The 27,335-nt window shown below is 40.1% G+C and overlaps 2 protein-coding genes across 4 annotated transcripts in view; both read right to left on the bottom strand.

The window, feature by feature from the left end:
* Positions 1-408: 408 nt before the first annotated feature.
* LOC134634755 (zinc finger protein 135-like) lies at positions 409-11,240 on the bottom strand. Its single transcript, XM_063484108.1, has 4 exons — positions 11,010-11,240; positions 9,536-9,641; positions 1,575-2,255; positions 409-1,249 (listed from the first exon to the last, which is right to left on the bottom strand). The coding sequence occupies exons 2-4, from the start codon at positions 9,551-9,553 to the stop codon at positions 584-586; spliced, it is 1,365 nt and encodes a 454-aa protein (XP_063340178.1). The 5' UTR covers positions 9,554-9,641; positions 11,010-11,240; the 3' UTR covers positions 409-583.
* A 2,628-nt stretch (positions 11,241-13,868) lies between these two features.
* The window catches only part of LOC134634757 (zinc finger protein 184-like), a 19,274-nt gene continuing 5,807 nt past the window's right edge, over positions 13,869-27,335 (bottom strand). For 2 of the 3 annotated variants that reach the window (XM_063484110.1, XM_063484111.1), the window contains 2 exons: positions 18,346-18,942; positions 13,869-17,030 (listed from right to left, as the gene is read on the bottom strand). In XM_063484110.1, the coding sequence (XP_063340180.1) occupies positions 16,359-17,030; positions 18,346-18,942 (1,269 nt within the window). In that variant the 3' untranslated portion in view covers positions 13,869-16,358. The remainder of the gene's footprint in view (positions 17,031-18,345; positions 18,943-27,335) is intronic. The other variant, XM_063484112.1, reaches the window with a different exon arrangement.

Genomic DNA, 27,335 nt, shown 5'->3' with positions numbered 1-27,335 from the left:
TATTGAGGTGAAAATGAATGCGATTGGTCCTGTACTTTAGCATCTGTGTCTTTGCTGCACAGCTGCCTCTTCTTCTCTCATTCTCTCCCCCTCCCGCTCCTTTTCTTTCTTATTCTCATTTAAAATATGTGGGATTTCTCTCGGGGAAATATGCACATTATTTTTTATTTTCTATTGGTAGGTGGCAAAGTGCACTTGTGGCAAGTAAGCAAGCAAGAAGACTTGCAATCTTGCTGGGTGTCCAGTTATGGAAGCAACACATTAACAAGAGAATTCTGAGTAAAACCAAAGTTACTTTCCCTAGTAAATAGTTACGTTGAAAGTAACGAGTAACTTGAAGTAACTGAGTTACATTACTAGTTACTTCTATCAAAACTAAGTTACTAATTTAAAGTAACTTAGCCAACACTGAAAACTGGTATATAGTTTGAAGTCCACACCTTCGACTCAAGTTGAAATGGAGATTGAGCTACTGCATCTTCTTGCTTTTAAATTGGTCATGTGATTTTGACATGCCGTTGACCCCTGAGGGTTAAAATGTTACTCGAGGAACATTTTTGTTCACAGCTGTCTCATCAGATTTTTACATCTGAACTCTGTGGAGCCTGATCTCAGGGGTTTTAAGTCTGACCCTCAAACCAGAAGAGGATCTTTCTGTCTCTTCAGATTCACTGTGATCCAGTGATGGGAGTGATTTCAGCCCTGAGTGATCACGCTGATGTTTGCACAGAGCAGATAATGAATTGAATGTTTTGGCACATTGGTAACAGTGAAACAGTTTATTAGTAATGTGGGATCGCTTGTGTTCGGAGTATAATCTGAAATTCCTGAAGCTCTTGTCACACTGGTCACAGCTGTAGTTTCCTTCCATGTGTGTACGTTCATGATTGTTACGATTACCTGAATGTGTAAAACTTTTGTCACAGTGTCTGCACTTGTATGGTTTCTCTCTTGTGTGGACTCGTTTATGTTTATTAAGCTGACCTGCAGTAATGAAGGATGACCCACACTGATCACAGAGGTGATTTTTAACCCCACTGTGAATGAGTTCATGTTCTTTTAAGTGATGTGATGTAGGGAAGCTTCTCCCACATTCTTTGCAGTATTTCAGTTTGTCTCCAGTGTGTCTACGTTGATGTCTTTTTAGGGCGTATCGTCGACTGAAAGTTTTTCCACAAAGGTCACAACAAAACTCTTTCCCACAGTGATGACAGGGTTGAGAACTGGATCCATCTGTGTCGCTCTGCTTCTAAACAAAGACACAAAGACAGTGTAAGTCAGCCCTTCAACATTTTTATCCTGAACGTCGCCTGAAATAAAGAGCATCTCTGCAGACGTCCAATAACATTTTACTTTTTCAGTTAACACACTCAGTTTACTGAGCTGCAATAACTACAATACTACCACCACAATACTACAGTAATACTAAAATTATAACTGAAATGAAAATCTGAATAATCACTCAGTTCTGCTTTTCCATGCAGTAGAATTGCTAACATGCTAACACAGTTTAATGAGCAGAGTTGTTCCAAACAGTCAGGCTAAAATGACAAGATAAAAATATAAATACATACCTCACAGTAACTGCACCTGTAGAGTCTCTTTCTGGTGTGGATGTGTTGGTGTAGTCTCAGGTGATGTGGAGATTTAAAAGTCTTCTCACACAGGTCACATTTATAAGGTCTCTCCTCAGTGTGGGTAAACATGTGGCGTTGTAAGTCTGTGTGTTTAGCAAAGTGTTTGCCACACTGATCACAGCAGTACACATCATGTCTGGTGTGAATGCGTAGGTGTAAATTTCTGCTCCCTACGTGGCTGAAGGTTTTTCCACAAATGTCACAGCTGTATGCCTTAATTCCAGAGTGGGTAACCAGATGCCTCTGTAAGCTGCTACTCTGAGTAAAAGCTCTGCCACACTGATCACAACTGTATGCTTTAACTCCACTGTGGATGACCTGGTGTTTTTTTAGGCCATTCTCCCAGGAAAAAGACTTTCCACACAAGTCACAGCTGTACGCTTTAACTCCAGTGTGGATGACCTGATGCTGTTTTAGTTTATCCTTCAAAGCAAAATTCTTCCCACACTTATCACAAGTATGCGCTTTAACTCCACTGTGAATGAGCTGGTGTCTTTTTAAGCTTCCATTGTGCCTAAAATCCTTCCCACACTCGTCACAGGTGTATGTTTTCTCTCCCTTTCTTCTGTGAGGTTTGTCGGCCTCCTGAGAGCGCTGACTTCTCGCTCCATGTTGGTCCTGCAGAGATAAAACAGAGGCAGTGAGTGAAATGCAGTCATTGTACAAACTAGAGATGGACCGATCTGATATTACATATCGGTCTGATACTGACCTAAATTACTGGATCGGATATCAGAGAGAAATAAAAAATGTAATCCGATCCATTAAATACCAAAAAAGCACCTCACAAAACTTGCGACACGGCGTAACTCGGCTCATAACCTTAGCACATCGCAGCAGTATGCCTCACGTGATAGAGCGCCTGTGTGTATTTGTAACCTCGCTACCAAACCGGCATTTCAAAGTGATTCCAGAGAGAAGTAAAGCAAGTGTGTATGAAGCGACTGCCTCTTCTCTCCCCCTCCCTCTCCTGCTGCTACTTCAATCATGAAACTGATTAATGATCAGCTGATCGGCTTTTCTGTGCGAGTCCGTCTCTCCATCCATTCATCCATCCATCTTCATCCGCTTTGTCGCAGGGGCAGCAGCCTAAGTAGAGAAGCCCAGACCTCCCTCTCCCCAGCCACCTCCTCCAGCTTATCCGGGGGAACACCAAGGCGTTCCCAGGCCAGCCGAGTGATATAATCTCTCCAGCATGTCCTGGGTCTGCCCCGGGGCATCCTCCCGGTGGGACATGCCCGGAACACCTCACCCAGGAGGCGCCCAGGAGGCATCCTTGTCAGTTGCCCAAACCACCTCAGCTGGCTCCTTTCGACGTGGAGGAGCAGCGGCTCTATTCTGAGCCCCTCCCGGATGGCCGAACTTCTCACCCTACCTCTAAGGGAGAGGCCAGCCACCCTTCGGAGGAAGCTCATTTCTGCCGATTGTATCCACGATCTTTTTCTTTCGGTCACTACCGACAGCTACCACAACGACCGGTAAATTGAGAGCTTCGCTTTTACACTCAACTCCCTCTTCACCACGACGGACCGGTGCAGCGTCCGCATCACTGCAGCCGTCTGTTGATCTCTGGCTCCCTTCTCCCATCACTCGCGAACAAGACCCCGAGATACTTGAACTCCTCCGCTTGGGGCAGGAACTCATCCCCGACCTGGAGTGGGCACTCCACCCTTTTCCGGCTGAGAACCATGGCCTCAGATTTGGAGGTGCTAATCCTCATTCCCGCTGCTTCACACTCGGCTGCGAACCGTTCCAGTGCAAGCTGGAGGCCTTCACCTGATGAAGCCAACAGAACCACATCATCTGCAAAAAGCAGAGATGAGATTCTGAGGCCACCGAAGTGAAAGCACTCCAAATGGCCCAAAACAATGGGCCAGACACCCCATACTTCCGCAACACCTCCCACAGGACAAACTCAGGGACACGGTCAAATGCCTTCTCCAAGTCCACAAAACACATGTAGACTGATTGGGGAAACTCCCATGCACCCTCAAGTATCCTTGAGAGTAGGGCTGCTCGATTATGGCAAAAATGATAATCACGATTATTTTCACTGAAATTGAGATCTTGATTATTTGACGATATTTATTTAACAATAACAATGTATTGAATAATGGCTTTAAAGATTGTCAAAAAATAATATAAAATAGTGTGCAAATACTGATAACAGTGCAAATGTTTGCAATATAAAAAATAAATGAAAATGTAAACATCTGTTTAGTGAACTTTGCAGTGTTGCTCTGTGGTGCAGCTACAACACCGTAGCAAAGTTTACACACTATGTCTACTTGATCCACGTCTGACTCCGCGAACCCATAATGTTTCCACAACACTGAAGGGTTTTTTTTTTACCTCTTTTTTTCAACCAACAGCAGAAACTCTCCTCTCCAAATAACTTCTGCTTAGCTTTCCGAGCTTCCCTCTGTTAGCTCCTCTTAATTGTTGTGACGCGTATTCGAAACGCAGAGAGGTGCGCTCGATTTGCCACACAGAGCAGCGCGAGAGTAAAGCACGAGGGAGGTGCTAATAATCGGCTCAGTCATTTTTAATGATCGTAATTTCGATTAAAATTCGATTGAGCAGCCCTACTTGAGAGGATAAAGAGCTGGTCCAGTGTTCCGCGACCAGGACGAAAACCGCATTGTTCCTCCTGTATCCGAGGTTCGACTAGTGGACGAACTCTCCATTCCAGCACCCTGGCATCGACTTTCCCCGGGAGGCTGAGGAGTGTGATCCCCCTGTAGTTAGAACACACCCTCCGGTCTCCCTTCTTAAAGATGGGGACCACCACCCCGGTCTGCCAGTCCAGGGGTACTGCCCCTGATCTCCACACAACATTGTAGAGGCGTGTCAACCAGGACAGCCCTACAACGTCCAGAGCCTTCAGGAACTCGGGGTGGACCTCATCAACACCAGGGGCTCTGCCACCAAAGAGTTGTTTAACTGCCTCAGTGACCTCGCCCCCGGAAATTGGCGGGTCTTTCCCCTCATCCCCAGACTCTGCTTCCTCCTCGGAAGATGTGTCAGTGGCATTAAGGAGGTCCTCAAAGTATTCCTTCCACCGCCTGACAATTTTCTCAGTCGACTTCAGCAGCGCTCTGCAGCACTATACACAGTGCAGGTAGAGCACCGCTTTCCCTTCCTGAGACGCCTGACGGTTTGCCAGAATCTCTTCGAGGCAGTCCGAAAGTCTTTTTCCATGGCCTCTCTGAACTCCTCCCACACCCGAGTTGTTGCTTTAGCCACTGCCCGAGCCGCATTCCGCTTGGCCTGTCGATACCTGTCGGCTGCCTCCGGAGTCCCACAGGCTAACCGAGCCCGATAGGACTCCTTCTTCAGCCTGGTGGCTCCCTTCACCTCTGGTGTCCACCATTTGGTTCGGGGATTACCGCCACGGCAGGCACCAACGACCTTGCGGCCGCAGCTCAATGCAGCAGCTTCGGCAATAGAGACGCTGAACATGGTCCATTCGGACTCAATGTCCCCAGTCTCCTTCGGAATGCTGTTGAAGCTCTGTTCGAACTGTGATTTGCACAGAAGTCCAATAACAAAACACCGCTCGGCTTCAGATCAAGGAGGCCGTTCCTCCCAATCACGCCCCTCCAGGTCTCGCTGTCTCTCTTGTTTGGTTATCGCCCACTTCGCGCCAGAAAGAGGAAACCAGCGGCTGAACAACAGCAGCACGTTTAACCTTGATAAGCTGTTGTTAGAATTTATTTAATATTAATATTTGGGTGCAGTGTATTTTTTGTATACAGGTATAACAGAATAGCTTTACTGTTTTTTTTTTTAACTTGACTATGAACTTATACAAAAAGCAGCAAGCTATTTAAAAAAACTGTTTTATTGATTAAAAAACACACTATATCGGATTCATATCGGTATCGGACATAAAAAGTGGTATCGTGCCATCTCTAGTACAAACTGAACCTTCAAACTCCCTCCATTAACACTAGTTTTAAACCTGAAGGTGGAGTGTGGCACCAAACACCTTTAAGGTCTCTTATCCCCACCTACTGGCAGTTCTAACACATTACATCCAACCTGGTGTTAAAAATAATTCATGACTGTTCAAACACTCTAAAATCATGCCCATCCTTCCTGCTGTACACAAATATTAATACTAGCATGCTAACACACTCAGAAAAGTAATGAATGTTTACCAGCTCTAAACTTATTTTTATATTTCCTGTTGTTGTTTCCTATTAGATATTTCTATAATTTTCTCATTTTTTTAATAATAATAAATCCAATGTAACAGTTACTAGCTTGGTTTAGTGAAGGAAAATGATTGCAGTCTGATTGCAACCCGAGGGATTTTTTTTTATAAAACATACTAACTACCTAAAAAAAGAAAAAAAAAACATCTGTATTTCTAACTGCATAATTTAAAAAAACAGATGATTTATTTGTAAAAAATGTTTGAAATCATGTATGATTGCGTTCCACTTCTAACGTGTACACCACTATGTATTGGTCTTTCACGTGGTATTCCAATGAAATTGATTCATGTTTGTGGCTGTAATGTGACAAAATGTGAAAAAAAAGTTAAAGGGAGCCAAAAACATTTGCAAGCCACTGTAAGTCCTCATGTGTTGAAATCAGACATTGGGTCTGTACATGGACATTGTGTTTTTTCAGGTTGTGAAACATGCTGCAAAACAATCAGAGGCAGACTAACTGTGTTATTTAAAGACTGCATGAAGTTCCTCTGCAGGTTAGTGCAGGATAAACAGGTCAGTTTGCTGAACTGTGATGGATTTAAAGTAAAGAACAGTGTGTGACTGGTGCTGAGTGACTGTGGTGCTCATGTCAGAGTTAGATTACATCAAGTGTAGCAGAGATTCATTTAAACTGAAGCTCATGATGCTGACATTCATTCACTGAGTTCCACCTTCATACCAACAGTATAGTGTCTAATATAAAGACAGTGTACTGTCAGTGTAGAGGATGGAAATCAGCCAGGACAGCTCATGAAACATCTGCTGACATCTGGTTGAATTCAGTTGTGTACATCCACAGAGAGCAGCAGGTCAGCTGATCACAGCCTGTACTTTAAGAAAATCTACTGGAGCTCTCAATAGAAATTATTGTGAGCTGTGATTCTTTTCCCCACGCTGAGCCACTACAGCTGATTTTAGGGGTCCCACCTGCTCAATCCCACTTTAACCTCTTCCCTGCTCATGTTCCTGTTTAGAGGCAAAGTCACCCTCTACAACAGGGGTGTCAAACTCAATTGCACAGGGGGCCAAAACTCAAGGCACACTTTAGGCCGCGGGCCAAACAAGATAAACATTTTTTGAACTAGGGCTGCCACGATTAGTCGACTAGTCACGATTACGTCGACTATCAAAATCGTCGACGACTGATTTAATAGTCGACGCGTCGTTTGAAGCTTTGTAAGATCACAAAAGACGCAGGAATAAGTAGTAGGATTTAAGAGTGTAATAACGGACTGAAACAGAAAATGGCAGCACTGCATGTACAAGGATGCCAGCTGCCGTTAAACCCCGAAGAAGAAGAAGTAGCTCTGTCCCAGAATTCATAGCGCAGCCCAGCTCAGTTTCCAACAATGGCGGCAGCTAGTTACTTTTAATATTACTTTCTTATTCTTTCTGGGTCACAAAATAAACGTTTAACATATTTTCAGGCGAGAATGTAACTGTGTAAACCTCAAATATCTGCTCAGTTTATCACATATTTTCAAAAGCGCTCCGACGTTTTCGGAGACGTCTGTTACCCACTAGCTCGATAGCTAGCCGGGGGCAAGGCTCACTAGAGCCCGTGAGAACACCGGACTCCCGGCAAATCGTTTTCAAACCCACCTTTCGCTACTCAGGTTAAACATGATATATAAGTCACTTAGATAACTTAAAATGTTACTGTTTGGCTTTTTTTTTTAGTATTTTATTTGTTCCTGAGTAAATCGGTTTGGCTGAGATTAAAGTTATAGTTTTTACACAGCTGAATAAACGTCAAGCAGGCAACTGATTATCAGAAGTGTGAGATGCTCGAGAATATACTCCGGTGTCCTGTTATATTTTAGATAGCAAGGAGTTTATTAAACTTCACCGAAACAATCTGCAAATTTCATTAAAATTTAATAAACTATCATCTTGTCTTTATTTTTAGTTAGCACATACCCTAAACACTTAAAGCTGTAAGCTAATGATCGTTATATAAGAGCAGATGCTGCTGGTGCAATAAGCTGTACGTTTTACGTCCAATGGATGCATGATCTGATTAGTCGACTAATCACAAAAATAATCGGTGACTAGTCGACTATCAAAATAATCGTTTGTGGCAGCCCTATTTTGAACACACTAAAACAATGTTCTTTAAAAATAAATATGAATAAAAACATACAAGAATATTATTCCAGAATAAATAAACTTAAAAAAATAAACTTTAACTTTAAATATTTTGCTCTTCATAAAAATATATCCTGTCAAAATTATGCAAGTTAGAAATATGAACATGCTGCCAAAACCCCCAGAAAAAATGAATGAAAGCATACACAAGGTTCGATCTGCATGTAGACGGAGCTGGAGCATTGCTTCAGGAATGGAACTAATAAACTGTGCGGGCCATTCAGTGTCGTACTTTCCCTTGAGTGTATCATTACACTGCAGCTCCATCTGAATCTGCACAGGTGCAGTTCAGCAAAGTGCGCTGACTTGGTTCAACATTACTTGGCAACAGGGAAAGTGAGGCAAGTTGCACTGGTGCATTTGTGACAGCTTCACTTGAAATGCCTTCACCGCATCATACATGCCATGTCCATGAACTGACAGACTTCCTTGCTGAGCTCAAAAACTCTATTGAGAACTTTTCCCCAACTCAGCCAACGGACCTCTGTATGATAAGAAATGTCGGCAAACTCTGAATCTATTTCCCACATAAAAGACTGAAATTGACGGTGATTTAAACCTTTAGCTCAGATAAACTGTACGGTCTGCGTTACGGTGATCATTACACGCTCCATTTTTATGACTTTACCACACAGCCTTTCCTGGTGTATGATGCAGTGATATGCTGTTAACTCACCGGTACAGTTCTCCTCCGGCATCTTTACTAGATCCTACATCCTGCACAACACCAGCGCTCCATCTGTTGTCCCAGGGCAGTTTTATGTCGGTTACACTTTGAAATATGTTTTAAAAAATGTCTTTTCCTGTCGTTGTCCCGTGCATCGATTTAATTTCCAATATTTACACTCCACGTTTGAAGATGGCCAGCTGTGCAATGTCCATCATGTCTAGACTTTCATCCACAGTAAGAGAGTATGCAATAAAATTTTTGCTTCTTTCACACAACTGTGTTCAGTGGCCATCTCACAAACCCGATCAGCAATCGTATTTCTCCTCAGGCTCACATTTGCCAAAATCTGTGTTTTGTCTGGACACAAGACGTCGCACACCTTCATCATGCAGCTCTTCAGAGTGGTACCGGGCTGATTTGGCTCCTCTGCTACAATAAAACTTGCTTTCACAACAGCTTCACTTTGTGATTTTGCTCTGGTGAAAATCATCTGTTCCTTCCTGTTAAAAGGGAGTTTTTCCTTCCCACTGTCACCAAAGTGCTGCTCATAGGGGGTCATTTGATTGTTGAGTTTTTCTCTGTATGTGTTATTGTAGGGTCTACCTTGCAATATAAAGCGCCTTGAGGCGACTGATATTGTGATTTGGCGCTGCATAAATAACACTGAATTGAATTGAAAATTTGATTAATACTACTACAACTAAGAATAATAATTGCTTGTGACTTCTTAATGTTTGTAAACATAATTTGAAAATACATAGTATATAATAATATACAACACAGTCATATAACAGGTTGGGAGTATGAGAGTTTTAGACGTGACTGATTATTTGGTGAAACTGTGATATTTTCCTCACCTTCTGTGTTGAGCTCATTGTTTCCTCTGTAGTGACTCAGCTGAGTCCAGATGGCTGAAAATGTTCCTCTGCTGCTCCGTCAGACTCTTCTCCTCCTGCTGATCAGCTGGGACACAAAACAGATCTTTGTTAGGCTCCACACTGCACTGAAGAGTCAAAGTGTCTCATATGTTCATCTGACAACACAAAGTACAAATTTCACTCTGATTGCTTGTAGAAATCTTGTGAGACGTGTTGTGCTGCAAAGTGAGGTAACTCTCTCACTCACTTATACTTCAGGAGGAACTTTGTGACATTGGCTCTAATATTCTAAGCAGCCCTTTACTATGACAGGGCCAGAAAGTCATATTTGAAGGTTTGGCAGAAGGACCATGTTAAAGGTGGATTGGGGTTTATACACTTTGTTATGATACAGGTAAGGCTGTAAGAGCCTGAGAAGGTGTCCTGAATGAACCTCTAAAACCAGTTTTCAGCTAACGACTCTGCTTCAGTCTGGAAAACAGCAACTACAAGTTTAAAGACTCCATCAACAATTCACACCCAGCCAACAGCCTGAACAGCTCCTCCTGTGGTTTCCACAAACAGGGACAGACCTGTTACTCCCCCACCCCACACTTTCCACACCTTCAACCTCCCAGTCCCACCACCTCCACCATTCCTAAAAGTTTGATTCTGTTCACCTGGACGTAGCTTTTGCAGTAGGAGAAACGTTTCGTCACTCATCCAAGTGACTTCTTCAGTCTCAGCTGACTGCAGGTTTCCCCAATCTTCAACAGTGCATTTGCATAATGACTGAAACGAGCACCACTGAACTCCCCACCTCTCTCTGAATGGTACTCATGGACATTGATCAGCGGTCTTTAATTAATGAGCATTGATCAGTGGTTTCAGTGCTTCCTTCCTGCTTTGACTGCAGCTGTGTTTGACACAGGAAGACATTATTACATTCTTCACACTCTCCTGCACATTAACCAGCACAATATATTTTTATTCTCTGTGCTTTCAAATATGAACACTGTTTACTTTCATCTCTGTTTCATTAGTTTTTGTTAACATCTTCCTGTGCATCACTTTACAGCAGCCAGACTCATTAAAATGAGACTTTGTAGGAGTTCACTTCCTCTCATGTGTTCATCCACAGCAGCTGGACAATAAAGTTTATTGTGACCCTGATACTGCAGCAGATCGCTCTCATCCATTTCCTGTTATCACTTCAAATAGAAATGAGGCTGTAGAGGTTTGGTGCAGGCAGAAAAACAGCTGCAGGGACAATGAAAAGACTTTTCTGCTCCAACTTCTCCCAGCATGCTGAGCTAATGATTAGTTGGTGTTTTTCTCCAAACACTCTCTCACTCTTCTCTCAACGTGTTCACAATAAACTGTGAACAGACACCGAGGAGAGCAGCAGAAGACCTCATTCAGGAGCTAAACTCAACATGAACTGAACTCACAGTAAAGTTAGCTCGGTGCTTACCTTTAGATGAGCCCACAAACCGAGAGAAACTCCGTGATGAAGCTGGAACTCTTTCCAAACACAGGAAACAGATCAGGGAGCAGAGACCCACGTGGTTCACGCTGATCTCAGCTACGATCCAGGAGACAAGGGTGGGCAGATCGATGCAGATATCGATCCAAACGTTGGTACTACTTTATTCTCTGAATGAAAAAGCAGCTCTCTGTGCAAACACGTCCTCACTTTGTTCCGCCTGCGTCTTCTTCATTTTGTGGTTGTCAAACAACAAAATGATGCATTACCGCCACCAACTGGTGTGGAGTGTGAACTGGAACATCGATCCTCAAATCCTCCCAAACAATTTATTCTCTTTTAAAAACTGGAATAAGGCCTGATAACTTTCACTTCTTGAGTCCTTTTGCAGTAAATCAATAAGATCCAGTTTCATTTTTATGTTACTGAGGTTTTGGATCAGTTACCTTCTCACAGTGTAATATAACATGTTCTACAGTTTCTTCTTCTCTTTTTTGAATGATTTGAATGGAGGTTATAATCCACCATCACTGAACTGAAACAAGTCTCTAAGTAGGAATTTATCAATTCAGTTTTTGATCAATTTCAGTGCATTTTATTGTGCTGGCTGAGTTTGATTAGTTGATTTTAGATGATTTTTTATTAATGTATTTATGTATTTCCTTTTATATATAGCACTTAATCACAATAGGAGTTTCCAAGGTGTGTTATTGTAAGGTAAAGGTCATTTTCAGCTTTTTAAAAGTATTTATGTCTGTGTAATATTTCATTAGTCTCTGTTACTCTGTTGTTTCTCTCCATACCCACACTTGTTTTGGTTTTTCCCCTATAACACACAGTTATACATCACATATTATAAATCTGAATTTGATAAATATTTAGATCTTCACACATTTTAGGGTCCAAGTGTGGGTTGACTGAAGTGTTTGGTTTTATCCCCACAACATCCTAAATATTTAACTGTTATGTATGAGCAAAAACGAAAAATCAAACATAACATGATATATGCATTACTGTCTTCAGTAATGCATATATTACTCTAGGAGGCACTGTTGTTAAGGAAGTACCTGCTCTGTACAATGAGTCTAGTTTCTGGTTTTCCTCGATCATCTTGTAGACTTGCTGTGCTTTACTTTGATAACTGAATAAATTATTCCTTTCTGATCATGTGAATTACTCCCCATCAGCAAACTGATTTAAGGATGACATAGAAAGTTGTGCTTCATAATAAATACACAGTATGTGACTGTTTTTAAGAGTCTTTTAACACAAACACTGACTTTCAAGGAATCACTGAGGCCAGTTTTCCTCTGAGGAAAAAAAAAAATCCATCTGACGCCACATGAGCCGATCCATCTTGTTGGTATTGCCTGCATCAGTATTTCTTCTCTCTTCATTATCAGCTATTTGAGTTTGCACCGCTGCCGTATTAGATAAAAACCTCAACAAGCAGACGGCCCCCTATGAGCGAACACTTTGTGATGGTGGGAAGGAAAAGCAGAGAGAAGAGTCTGTTTCCCAAATCCAAACTGGAAGCTGGTTCGACAGGAGAGAGGCCTGATATCTGAAAGCTCTGCTCTCATTCTAGTTTTCAAAACTAATAACCAAAAGTACGACTGCAGTCTGAGAGCGACGCGCTCTGTTGGGATCATACGGTACTACAGTATAAGGTCTTTAAGAAATGATTATTCAGGACTTTATATTCAATTCTAGATTTAACATGGAGCCAGTGAAGAGAAGCTAACAAGGTAGAAAGATGATTTGTCTGCTGTCAGGACTCTCACTCCAGCATTTTGGATTAACTGGAAGCTTTTTAGGGAACTTTTTAGAACAACGTGATCATAAAGGAATTACAAAAATCGAGTCGAGTATGTGTGAACAAAATAAGATAAACATGAACAAAATCTCATTTTAACGTGCACTTTTACTAATTCTGTACTATGTAGTTTTACATGAAATATCAACTTCATATTGACATTTTTACATTAATCTTGAATTAGTATTTCATCTGTTATTATTTTTTCCATGTAATTCTCAAAGCAGTAATAATATGTTCAGTTTAATGAGTATGGTTTACTTTAGATTTTTTTCATATATATTTTTGACCTTAAACTAAAAACATTTTCTATGACAGCTTTGAACGCTCACGTTGTTCCTGATATTCTCAGATTTTCCTCGCTGGTTCTTTCCAGTCACCGAATTTTTTTTTTCAATATTCTCAAACTGCACTGATAGAAACTTGAAAAGTCTTAAACAACAGAACCAAAGAAGCTGGAATTATTTTGTCTCTCGACTCATCAGAACAGGAACTTTCATAGATGGAAAACCTGCTTTAGATTTGTGTTTTGAAGTCATCAGACTAACACAGACTAATCTGCACTACACAATGCCTTTGAATGGGTGTTTTCATGTCTCAGACTCTTGTTCTCACTCTAGATTTATGACAAAGTACAGAACAAAACACAGTTAAAGGGAGGGAGGAACTTTCTTCTGTTTTACATTGGGATTAAAGTTTCAGCCATTTCAGTTATTTGATATCTAATATGTCACTTTTATCTGAGGTAGACGTCTCTGGCTGGACACTGACTTTGATGCTCAGCTTTTACGGTACAGTGCAGCTTTTCCTGCACAATATACAAAATACTTCTCAAATCACATCTCATGGTTATATTAAGTATTTTATGTTGTGTTTTGTCAACATAGTGAAAACACACTAATGAAAACAAACAGCTGCTTATGTTGATTATGAGTTTAAAATCCAGCTGTTGCACTAAATGAAAAACACTTAAAATGAGCAGTGTTACAATTTATGAAGCTGATGAAAGATTTTATTACTAAAACATGCAGGAGTGGTTTTTAACTTAAAGGAGCCATAATAAGTCATGATACATTAATACAATATGCATAAGAGGGCAAACCATGTTTCATTCATACATCATTCTACCAGTAATCTAGTTCATCAGTTTGTAGCTTCACATAACAAAAGTAATTTTGTTACAAGTTTTTCAATCACGTTTGTTTTTGTGTGAAGATGAACTACACGTACCAGACCTTTCTTATCTGCAAAGGTTGTTATAATTTTACAGAATACCCAAGACCCTCGAGGTTTTTACATTGGGATCTAACCATGACAACATCTCTAGGCACAAAACAACTTTTCCTTTTTATCAATTTCTGTCATTCTTGTAGCAATGGTAAATATTCTCAAATCCACTGTTTCCAGAGAGGTCTGAAATGTACTGGATTTGTTTCTAGGAGTAAAAAGTCTTTTTTTGTCAAATAGTCCTGGAGGGAGAGCTGGTTTTCACTTCATGACAAGCAATAACTTTGTGATGTTGCATTAAACATGAGTCAGTATCTAAAAAGTAATCCCTTCAAGGTGCACGGCTCTGCTTGTCATGCAAGTGAACACTACTACATACCGTTTTACAATACTACGCTGTACTGTTGGCTGGGTTTTCCTCCACACAGTTTACAGAATAAACATTTTGCTATGACCCTTTGCACAGCTGAAACTCCATTTGTAATCCAAAACATGCTCTTTGGCCAGTCCTCTTGAAGATCCTGTTTCATTTTTCTCTCAGTTTAAATGGAAACTTTTGAATCAGAATTTTAATGTTAGCTGGCACGCTTAACTCCTCCAAACTCTGCAGTTCCTTCATAGCATTACAACACTATGTATAGATATAGACTATATAGATGTCATTGTCATGGTTCTGGGTCATTTGACCCAGTGTTTTGAGTTTGTTGTGTATTTGGTGTCTATCATGTATTAAGCCAGCGGTCCCCAACCTTTTTTGCGCCACGGACCAGTTTAATGTCAAAAAATATTTTCCCGGATCGGCATTTAAGGTGTCGCGGATAAATACAACAGAATAAAATGATATGACCAAGACAAAAACTGTGGTATTTTGTAAATATAATAATAAACCTGAATTCACTATGTAATTGTGTAACTTTATTAGCAGCCTCCTCCTGAAATGCGCCAACAACATTGAGAGTAACTTTCTCCTCTCTGCGCCTTAATGCCCTCTGGTCGCTATGGTAACATGTAAATATTTAAAATTTATTCATAACACACGGGAGAAGTCCCAGGGGAACCAAGTTAATGATAAAACCCCCGAAAACCATAAATTTCATGCCCGAGCCTCAACTCTCGCAACCTAGTACGAAACAAATGGCGGACCGCTGGTCTAAGCTCACATCCATCATGAACAACACCTCCCACCTCTGCATGAGATGGTACAAGCACTGAGCAGCTCGTTCAGCAGTAGACTTTTACACCCACAGTGTAGGAAGGAGCGTTACTGCAGGTCATTCTTACCAGCAGCTGTCAGACTCTAACCAGGGGTGCACATAACTTTTTAGTGAGCTACTCAGGTGAGTCCCAGGAGACGGTTTTTAGTACGCATTGAAAACACTCTTTTTCAGATATGCTACAAGTCACTGTTATCACTTGTAGCCAGTTGCATTATAATGGCTGGCAGGTGGTCTTCATGCCTCCATGAAAACCACCTGGTATTATGAGACTTACCCTGTTTTACAAAGGGATCCCATTTTCTTTACACAGCTTCTTCAGTGTAGCATTTTTTTTTTTTGATCCACTTTTTTTTTGCAAATAAAACTGCAGCAGCTTGACCACACAGCGATTAAATGTCTCACAGTTAGGAACCTTGCGATCAAGTGATTTTAAGCAATTCTCCAGTGTGTTTGCTGTGCACAGAATGTGCACAAGAGAGTCTCCAACTGTAGCAAGTTGCGGGAGTTTTGGCACAATGCCATTGAACATACCCACGTTGATAGCAGCCTCGGTTGTGCACGCAGCGACTAACTTTGTTGTCCAATCATCCAAGCCTGTGTCCTCAAGAAGTCTCACAAGTCCATCCCTACGCGGTGCGGTCAGCACCCAGTTCAATCAGTCCAAGAGAGTCAGAGGTAAACTCTCAGTTGCTGGACACAGACACAATTTAAATGATTTCCTGCTCAACTTTTGTGATGTCCACAGATCCATCGGAAAGCATCCCCAAAGCCACTTTTTCAAAAAAAGTATTTTCTTCGGCTCTGGCTCCGGTTGGTGTTTCTCAGGTGGTGGCAAAACACCAAAGAAGCTGCAGCAACACGTGTCAGGTTGAATGAGATGGTCAAGTATGCAAAGGCGCTTGGTAACATAAGTGTCACTACGTATTTGTAATTGTTGTCGCACATGCACACCTGTGTAGCAGATAGGTGCGTCCCTGTCTATAACACAGTTTAACATAGTTATCTTACTCATCACCTGTTTAATTTTTCTCAGTACACTAGAGGAACATGTTCATTCACAGCTGCCTCATCACATTTTTACATCTGAACTCTGTGGAGTCTGATCTCAAGGGTTTTAAGTTTGACCCTCAAACCAGAAGAGGATCTTTCTGTCTCTTCAGATTCACTGTGATCCTGTGATGGGAGTGATTTCAGCCCTGAGTGATCACGCTGATGTTTGCACAGAGCAGAAAATGAAGTGAATGTTTGGTCACATTGGTAACAGTGAAACAGTTTATTACTAACGTGGGATCGTTTGTGTTCGGAGTATGAACTGAGATTCCTGAAGCTCTTGTCACACTGGTCACAGCTGTAGTTTCTATCCATGTGTGTACATTCATGACTGTTACGACTACTTGAATGTGAGAAGCTTTTGTCACAGTGTCTGCACTTGTATGGTTTCTCTCCTGTGTGGACTCGTTTGTGTGTTTTAAGCTCACCTGCAGTGGTGAAGGATGACCCACACTGATCACAGAGGTGCTTTTTAACCCCACTGTGAATGAGTTCATGTCGTTTTAAGTCACTTGATGTGGGGAAGCTTCTCCCACATTCTTTGCAGTATTTCAGTTTGTCTCCAGTGTGTCTACGTTGATGTAATTTTAGGGTGTCTTTTCGACTGAAAGTTTTTCCACAAAGGTCACAACGAAACTCTTTCCCACCACCACAGTGATGACAGGGTTGAGAACTGGATCCATCTGTATCGCTCTGCTTCTAAACAAAGACACAAACACAGTGTAAGTCAGTCCTTCAACATTTTTATCCTGAACGTCGCCTGAAATAAAGAGCATCTCTGCAGACGTCCAATTACATTTTACTGTTTCAGTTAACATGCTCAGTTTACTGGGCTGCAATAACTACAATACTACCACCGTAATACTACAGTAATACTTATTTAATGTTACAGTAATATCTGACTTACATTAAAGAACTACTTTGGTCATATTTGCAGGGTACCAACACAGTGGTAAACTACTAATGTTACACAGCAGGAATACTATTGTCTACAAGCACTAAAGTTATAAATAAGCATTGATACTACAGCTACAATCCTACAATACCATTACTGAATGGTTTGGTTTTGTATTTATTTTCGTGTGTTATTTTCTTCCATGTACTCCTGACAGAAGAATGAGCCGCTGTATACAAAAGGCCATTTATGCAGAAATAATAACAATACCATGATATACCAGGAAACTGCTTTAACATTAACCCTTTAAGACCTACCATATAACCTAGTCCGCGAGAGCTTATATTATATTTTTACATGTTGTAGTGCCATTTTTGGGAGCATTTCAAGTTGCTATACATCAATACAACCATTATAGCCCAAATTATAATAATATTAGTGTATAGTAATTACATAAATTGCAAAAAAGTGCAATAAACTACAAAAAAAAATGAAAATCTTTTTTGTTTTTTAAAATATATTTCTAGTTAGAGAAATTTAAGAGGCTTATCCCTCAAAACTGTAAATACAAAAAAGTTGCACAAACTAGTTTCCCACCACAGGAAATTTATTTTAAGTGTTTTCATAGTTGATGGACGCTAATGGACGTAGGAAGTGTTACAAACAGCTGATCGGATCGGCAAAGCATGTTTCTGGAATATTATGTTTTTGTTCCTGCAAGTGCTTTTTAAGAAGTTTTTGCAAAGATATATGTGGAAGGAAATTGTGACCTAGGACAAGCTGATGGCATAAGATGTAAGTACAACTCCTCCAGTTTCATATGCAAAAAAAATTATTGCGCTAGCTTACGTGGTTGTAGTGCTACGGGGATTTACAAATAGTTAGGCAAAATGGACCGTGCCCGCTCCAACTGGCTTTAAAGGGTTAAGTAACAACATCATATCAATTTTCAGCACTTTTATTGCGTAAACAAAAATCATAACTGAAATGAGAATCTGAACAATCACTCAGAGCTGCTTTTCCATGCAGTAGAATTGCTAACATGCTAACACAGTTTAATGAGCAGAGTTGTTCCAAACAGTCAGGCTAAAATGACAAGATAAAAATATAAATACATACCTCACAGTAACTGCACTTGGAGAGTCTCTTTCTGGTGTGGATGAGTTGGTGTTGTCTCAGGTGATGTGGAGCTTTAAAAGTCTTCTCGCACAGGTCACATTTATAAGGTCTCTCCTCAGTGTGGGTAAACATGTGGTGTTGTAACTGCGTGTTTGTTGTAAACTCTTTGCCACACTGTTCACAGCAGTACACATCATGTCTGGTGTGGATGCGTAGGTGTATATTTCGGTGCCTTATTTGGCTGAAAGTTTTTCCACAGATGTCACAGCTGCATGCCTTAATTCCAGAGTGGGTAACTAGATGACTCTGCAAGTTTCTACTGTGAGTAAAAGCTCTGCCACACTGATTACAGCTGTACGCTTTAAATCCACTGTGGATGAGTTGGTGTTTTTTTAGGGAACTCTTCCAGGAAAAACACTTTCCGCACAAGTCACAGCTGAACGGTCTCTCTCTAGTGTGGATGAACTGATGCTGTTTTAGATTAGCCTTCCCAGTAAAATCCTTCCCACACTCGTCACAGGTGTATGTTTTCTCTCTCTTTCTTCTGTGAGGTTTGTCGGCCTCCTGAGAGCGCTGACTTCTCGCTCCATGTTGGTCCTGCAGTGACAGAGATACAAACAGAGGCAGTGAGTGAAATGCAGTCGTGGAACAAACTCCCTACATTAACACTAGTTTTAAACTTGAAGGTGGAGTGTGGCACCAAACACCTTAAAGGTCTCTTATCCCCACCTACTGGTAGTAGTACACATTACATCCAACCTGGTGTTAAAAATAATAATGACTGTTCAAACACTCTAAAATCCTGCCCATCCCTCCTGCTGTAAACTAATAGTAACGCTAGCATGCTAACACAGTCAGAGTAGTAAGGTCCACAGTTTTATATATTATATATTTTTATAATTTTCTAATTTATTAAATGATAATAAATCCAATGTAACAGTTAGCTTGTTTCAGTGAAGGAAAATGTCAGTCTGATTGTAACCTTAGGAATTTTTTTACTTTTACTCCCTACATAAAAAAAAAATATATATATATATATATATACACATACACATATACACACACGTATTATACACACACACACACACACACACACACGTATTATACACACACACACGTATTATACACACACACACACACACACACGTATTATACACACACACACGTATTATACACACACACACACACACACACACACACACACACACACACACACACATACATACATTTATCTGTACTTTCTACTCATTTACTCATGTACTACATTTATAAAACAGCCTTTTTACTTTTGTTTTAAGGCATTTGAGGGTAGGGCTGTGCAGTATGACCAAACTCTCATATCCCCATATAATACACTTATCGTTCCAACAACGATATAGATCACAACATTTAGCATTTTCTGTAAATTCTGTGAATCTCAGGCATCTCGACTTGCGTGAAGTGTTTTCAGCCGGTCGTCGTGTGCCTGGAGTCGAGTGTTTTGACGGATGCATGACAGTATACATTTCTAGACATAAGTTGAAACCACCGCCATTTTCTTTGTCAGTATTTATTACACTGCATGCTGCTGCGAAATCTTTTTCTTTTTTAACGTTTATTTATTATTTTTTTTTACTTTTATTTAACTTTTTTCCCCAACAAATACAAGACTGGTTTACATCCAAAATAATAACACTGCACAGCACCAGAGTATTACAACATTATGTCCATAATTGTTGTCCATTAGGATCCAGTTTACAGGTTACTCCCAGTGCTTCCAGTGGTTTCTTCCATTTGTCCACAAAAATTCGGGAGCTCCCATCAATATAATGTCCCAACCTGATCAGAGTCATAACATCAATGATGAGCAACTTCCATAGAGAAATGGAGGGAGGCTCAGCCCCCACCCATCTCAGCATAATGCTTTTCCTGGCCAACATTAACAGTGACTGAATTACATGCTCATGTTGTACCAGTGAGACAGGAATATATCCCAATAAACACATTAATGGGTTTTCTGACACCTGATGACCAATGGCTGTACTAATATTGGCGCAGACCTCTTTCCAAAATGATTGAATAATAGCACATTCCCACAAGCAATGGAATCTAGTGCCCACTCTGACCTTACACTTGAGACAATTTGGAGATGTTTCCATTAGGGCTGCCACGATTAGTCGACTAGTCACGATTATGTCGACTATCAAAATCGTCGACGACTGATTTAATAGTCGACGCGTCGTTTGAAGCTTTCTAAGATCACAAAAGACGGAGGAATAAGTAGTAGGATTTAAGAGTGTAATAACGGACTGAAACAGAAGATGGCAGCACTGCATGTACAAGGATGCCAGCTGCCGTTAAACCCCGAAGAAGAAGTAGCTCTGTCCCAGAACTCATAGCGGAGCCCAGCTCAGTTTTCAACAATGGTGGCAGCTAGTTAGTTTTAATATTACTCTTATTATTCTTTCTGGGTCACAAAATAAACGTTTAACATATTTTCAGGCGAGAATGTAGCTGTGTAAACCTCAAATATCTGCTCAGTTTATCAAGACACCACATATTTTCAAAAGCGCTCCAACGTTTTCGGAGACGTCTCTTAACCACTAGCTCGATAGCTAGCCGGGGGCAAGGCTCACTAGCAATGTCCCCTCTAAGCTGCGCACATGCGCAATTGCGCACTGCTGCCACGGTCTCTGCGCACAGAAAATCTGCGTTGCGCACAAAAAAATTCTAACCTGAATTGAAATTAAAATTAAAACTTTAACAATTCTGTTTTGCAGTGTTAGTCAGTAAGTGACTGGCTGCTCCTGTATGGGATTAGAACGATGCCACCTTATCCCATAGTCCAGCCAATGATGCGATTCACATTCGTATATACGCAGCTAATCAACGTCGTTGACAGGCTATGACAGCGTCCTTATGTGCCGACACCGGTGTTTTAGCTAGCATAGCGGCGTGGCTGATGTGCAGTGAAGCCACATTAATGACAACGTGTACAACCACTGGAGATGTGAACAGGACAGAGAGAACAATTGACGGAAAAAGTGTGGACTTTATACCAGTTTTTAAATTGTGTTGATAGACCACGTAAAACCAGAGTTATGATAAAAATATATGCAATGTTTGGTTTTCTTCCTGAATACTATCGTTGTTTATATTTACTGTGGGAAGAAACGGTAAAAACTGCGTTTTATAAGGAAAATGCTCGAAAGCACTCTCCGCCTGTGAGCAAAAACAAAACCAAAAAACCCCCCACCCTTTCCTATTGGTCGAAAAAAGTACCGTGTCAACCAATCAAAAAATGATATGGCAATGTGGCATCTAGTTGTTAAGAAACGGGGGGAAGTTTTAGGAGTGACGGCGGTGTTCTGAGATGTGAGAGATTTGAGACGTTTAGCGCAAATCTTGTGTAGTTAGTGTGTAGTGTAGTCAGTAGTTTTGTTGTGTGTGTCAGAACAATGAGGCGACTGCTGAATGTTACAGGTGTTACAGGAGTGATACATCTCCTGTTGTCAGGCCTGCAGGTATCAGGCTGGTGTTCTCCTTTATCTCATAGTGGACAGAAATTATTTTTTGGAGTGGCACAAATAATTTGTGTGGCATCAGATTTGATGCAGAACAGCTGATTGTTCTGTAAATAGTTTGAAATGTTTATTTAAAAACGCTTGGCTGTATTAAAAAAAATAAATAGCTGCAAAAAACAAACTGAGTTACTTTTTTGAAGAAGTAACTATATAATTAATTGCCCAACATTGGTCATTATATACTGTATTTTGCAGACAGAGAGTTACAGGACTCTCTCCCAGACCACAGACTCATAATACAAGTCAGAGCTTTATGAAAGAAAAAAAAAAAAGAAAGAAAGTTGTGTTTTCAAAATTGGAGTTCAAGTTATTTTTACTTCCAATAGTGTTAACATACTACACAGGTCATGAACAAGATTTTTTTTAAAAAAGATTTTCATTGTAAGTGGGCTAAAGCAGTTAATTAAAAGTAGTCTAACATAAATGTAAATGCTGTAATTTGATTATTTTAATAAACCATATAACTTGGATGGATTCGATGCTGGCGTGACCACAGTGCACACGTCTGATGTCGCTCACAGTGGTCCAAGGGATCGCTCAGGGAGTTTGTGTGTTCGCTCAGACACATGAAAAATTAGAGGGAACATTGCTCACTAGAGCCCGTGAGAACACCGGACTCCCGGCAAATCGTTTTCAAACCCACCGCCGTCTTTCGCTACTCAGGTTAAACATACATAAGTCACTTAGATAACTTAAAAATGTTATTGTTTGGCTTTTTTTTAGTATTTTATTTGTTCCTGAGTAAATCGGTTTGGCTGAGATTAAAGTTATAGTTTTTACACAGCTGAATAAACGTCAAGCAGACAACTGGTTATCAGAAGTGTGAGATGCTTGAGAATATACTCCGGTGTCCAGGGGCGGATCTAGAAAGGTGGCATGGTGTGGCAAGTGCCACCCTAAAATGATCCCTTGCCACCCCAAGTGCCACCCCAGTTTTGCATATGACAGTGTTGTTTATGGAAATAAGATAGCATTAACAGTTTGAGTGTAGTTACAGTCAACAGTGAATATAAATGCTAAAACTGAATATATTGGATAGTGTCACCCCCCCCCCCCCCTCCCCCTCCACCATTAACAAATGGTTCAGCCCATAGCAGGACCGGCTTTTTTCTTGTGTTCAGTAGCAAGCAATGCTTATGATTGTGCCAGAGCACATTTTGAACAACACCATGGGAATTTCGCTTTTAACACAGGTGGTTGGATGTTAAACTCTGGAAATGGAAGGAAGGTGAGTGTTATTAAGCCTCTGGGGTCCACGGACACGTTGCACCTCTAAATCACATGACTATTTTAAGCTGATATAGCAAAAAGCTGCAGCCACGCTGAGTCTCTATTTCAGCCCACACTGAAAGTTCGGACTTCAAAGTTTTTAAATTTTAATTACAGGCCAGTAAATCCAGAGTTATGGTAATATATATAAACCGTCAATACTGTCGTCACGTTTTTGTGTGTGTGTCTGTTTTCAGCGTTTTCTAAGGACAGCGCGAAAACAGTAAAGAAAGGAAAGAGGTGGCTTTTTTCCTATCGGTGGAAAAATGTACCATGTCGACCAATTAGACAAAAGTCAACACGTGGGATTTGGTTGTTTAGGAAGAGGGAAAAGGTTTGGGAGTGACGGTAACAGCAGCGAGACAGAGCGAGCGACTGAGAGAGAGAGAGTTTTTAGACGTTTAGTGTGGAGTGTATACTTAGTGTATTGTGTTGTCTTGTGTATCTGTTATGTTGTGCAGTCGTTTTGTTTTGTGTGTCAGTGAGGGCACTAATGAATGTCACAAAGGCACATTTGTAATGTAAACACTGTCACTAAGTAGAAAACCAGCGGAGTGATACACCTCCTGTTGTCAGGCCTGCAGGTTTATCCCTGTGCTGTTCTCATCTGTCTTTTGGTGGACAAACTTTTGTTTTACTGGCACACATCATTTGTGGGGCATCTTATTGCGAAACCTGATTGTTCTCTCATTTTAGTTTTAGTAATATTTTTAAATGGTTGTACAAAATGAAAAAAAAAAAGCGGCAGGTGTATTGGCTGCATTTTCAGATAAATAGTTGTATATGTTTACAAAATGTACAATTTATATTTGCATTTCAAGTTATAAAAATTTACTCAACATGTCTGTCGGTTTTGTTTTTACAGTAAAAAATACTACTGGGATTGTAAGTTCTTTGTGTGATTTCAGATCAGTAATACTAATGCAGTATGTCAGTGAAAAAAACAACTAAAATCAGTTGAGCTTAAAAGAATGATGAGAAAGAAGGCAGGGGGGGCGGGAAATAAAATGAAACAATTTGAGGGTGAAATACAAACGGAAACTCAAAAGGAGTCAAAAATGGCCGGTTGTATTTCAGACCTCATTGGGTTAATCCAACAAATCATGAAAAATTAGGTTTAAATTTTTGTTCATGACAGTGCAGATTTCTGACATTTTGTGTAATTTAAGCTGTAACAATGTGATTGTTTTCTGACAAAAAACTGTGAAACTTAAGTTAGACTTGTGTTTGTAAATGAACCGCCCCATGTTGTGTAGCTTTCTGGATTTTATACTTATTGGGCTACATATTTATTTATTATACAGGCTAAACAGTACATAACATCAAAACTCACATGTTTTATGTAACTAAAGTGTGTAATTATGTGGGCTACTGACAATAATTAAGTTATAGACTATATTTATATGAAAAATGTGTATACTTACTGCATTTGAATCATTTTAACCATATGTAACCACCTGCATATGTGTTTGGGGGGAGGGGGGGGGAGGCTTTGATTTTGCCACCCCATTTGATTTCTTTGCCACCCTCATGCCACCCTAAGAAAATTTCTCTAGATCCGCCCCTGCCGGTGTCCCGTTATATTTTAGATAGCAAGGAGTTTATTAAACTTCACCGAAACAATCTGCAAATTTCATTTAAATGTAATAAACTATCATCTTGTCTTTATTTTTAGTTAGCACATATTTTAAACACTTAAAGCTGTAAGCTAATGATAGTTATATAAGAGCAGATACATGCTGGTGCAATAAGCTGTACGTTGTACGTCCAATGGATGCATGATCTGATTAGTCGACAAATCGCAAAAATAATCGGTGACTAGTTGACTATCAAAATAATCGTTTGTGGCAGCCCTAGTTTTCATATTATACTTACTATAAATATACGGAGAAATATACACATTGTGCAAAATGTTGTACTGCAGTAAATCGGTTACAAACAGAAATTTTAGATGGAAGGAGCAGGATTTTGTCCCATGCCTGTATATCTATTTCTCATTTAAGCAACATCCCCCAAGATTTTCTCAATCATGCCAATTTATTCACAATTAGGGCATAAATCTCCCGAATAAAACTTTGATACAAATGTTTATGCTCCCTATTATCCAGAAGAAATTTCTCCAACTGAAAAGAGGCTGTGGAGATTTGTAATGATTTAGCATTTTGTTTAAGACATAATTTCTCAATTGCAAATACTTATAAAACTCAGTATTTGACATAGAATACTGGGACTTCAAGGATTCAAATGATTTAAACTCACCATGTTTAAAGAGTTCATAAAACCTCTTTACACCTACTTTATGCCATCCCACAAAGCTCGACCCTATGTTTTGCGGCGGAAGGTCTGGATTATTTATAAACGTTGACAAAATATTAAACAGATGACTACTGTGAAAAAGTATTCTCAGTTTTCCCCACATCCACATAGCATTATATATCAGTGGGTCATGCTTTATTACGTGAGGTAAGTCATTTAGACGTTTCCCTAGAAAGTTAACAGGTGAGGATGGTTTACATAATACTTCCTCAATATTTAGCCATGGCAGATCAGAATGTTCATGTATCCAGGGAAGATTCTTTCCCCCAGAAATGATATCGGAAGTGACCTCCATCTTGTCAGCATCTCTCAAAGATCTTGAACCATTCCATTAATATTTTCTCTATACAAGTGACCAACATTTGGTGTAACTTTAACTCCCAAATATACAAAACCTGATGGTGCCCAATGAAAAGGTTTAACATATAAAGGTTCAATGTTCCCTCCACTACACAGAGTCATTATAACAGATTTATCAAAATTTACCTTGTATCCAGATATAAGACTAAAGTCCTTGATACACCTAGTAAGATCAGCTAGAGAGTTAGCAGTGTCGGTCAGTGTCAGGAGAATATCGTCTGCATAGAGCAGGATTTTATGTTGTCTATCCCCAATTTTAACTCCATGAACACTTGGATTTTGTCTAATGGCCACGGCCAAAGGCTCAATGGCCAAAGCAAATAATAGTGGTGACAATGGGCTACCTTGTGCTGTACCTCTGCTCAATGTAATTGGGGAGGATAACAAGACGTTAGTTAACACTGATGCTATTGGTGATTTGTATATAATTTTGATCCACCCCAGAAAGTTTTTCCAAATCCAAATCTTCTCATTATTTCAAACAGATATTCTCATTCAATTCTATCAAATGCCTTTTCGGCATCCATAGAGACAAAAAAACCCGGGATTTGATGAAAATTTAAAAAATGAATAATATTAAACAGGTGTCGAGTATTATTATAAGAATTCCTCCCCTTAATAAAGCCTGTCTGGTCAGCATGCACAATAGAGCACATTACTTTTTCTAGCGTAAGAGCCAGTATCTTTGAAAGTATCTTATTATCAACACCAAGAAGGCTAATAGGCCTGTAAGATGAGCATGACTCTGGGTTTTTCTCTCTTTTAGCTATCAATGTTATATTAGCCTGGTACATAGATTCTGGGAGTTTCGATTCTTCAAATGCTTTATTAAAAACCCTTAATAATAAACTATTTAACTTCACTTTCATTAACTTAAAAAATTCTACTGGGCGGCCATCTGCCCCGGACATTTCCCTGACTGGAGTGTAGATATAGCTTTATCCACCTCCATCAATGTTGTGGGTGACTCCAGCAGGCTAACCTGATCTTCAGAGAGCTGAGGGAATACTAAGTCGTTTAGGAAAAAGCCTGAGTTAAGCCTTGTTATGTCCATCTCAGACTGATATAAATTTGTATAGAATTCTCTAAAGCACTTATTAATCTGACGGTTTGCTACTTGCCTCTCACCATTCACATCCACAATAGCTGTGATAAAAGAACTTGATGGAGTATTCCTTGCAAGACGAGCCAAAAAACGGTTAGGCTTATTAGCTGATTCAAAAAGCCGTCGTCTGGCAAGAAGGACGTCTCTTTCAGCCTTTCGCATTATCAAATTACACAAAGATGTCCTCTCAATATTAAGCTCACTTAATGTTTCAGCTGATTTTGTTACATAATATTGTTTCTCCAGCTTTTTTATATTATTCTCGATCTCTAACAGCCTTGTTAATCGTTGTTGTCTTTGATGACTTGTGTATGAATGGTTAGGACCACAGGAGCGTGGTCAGAGAGACCTATATGACCAAATATTTACCTGCTGAA

Source organism: Pelmatolapia mariae, linkage group LG9 (assembly GCF_036321145.2).
Source record: "Pelmatolapia mariae isolate MD_Pm_ZW linkage group LG9, Pm_UMD_F_2, whole genome shotgun sequence".
Lineage (NCBI taxonomy): Eukaryota > Metazoa > Chordata > Actinopteri > Cichliformes > Cichlidae > Pelmatolapia > Pelmatolapia mariae.
This window is presented reverse-complemented; position numbering and strand designations above follow the sequence as displayed.

Excerpts from the sequence above, each read along its gene's own strand:
- LOC134634755 (XM_063484108.1), bottom strand. Across the intron at positions 1,250-1,574 it reads ACAGGTGCAGTTACTGTGAG|AAGCAGAGCGACACAGATGG; the intron begins GTATGTATTTAT and ends GTCTTTGTTTAG.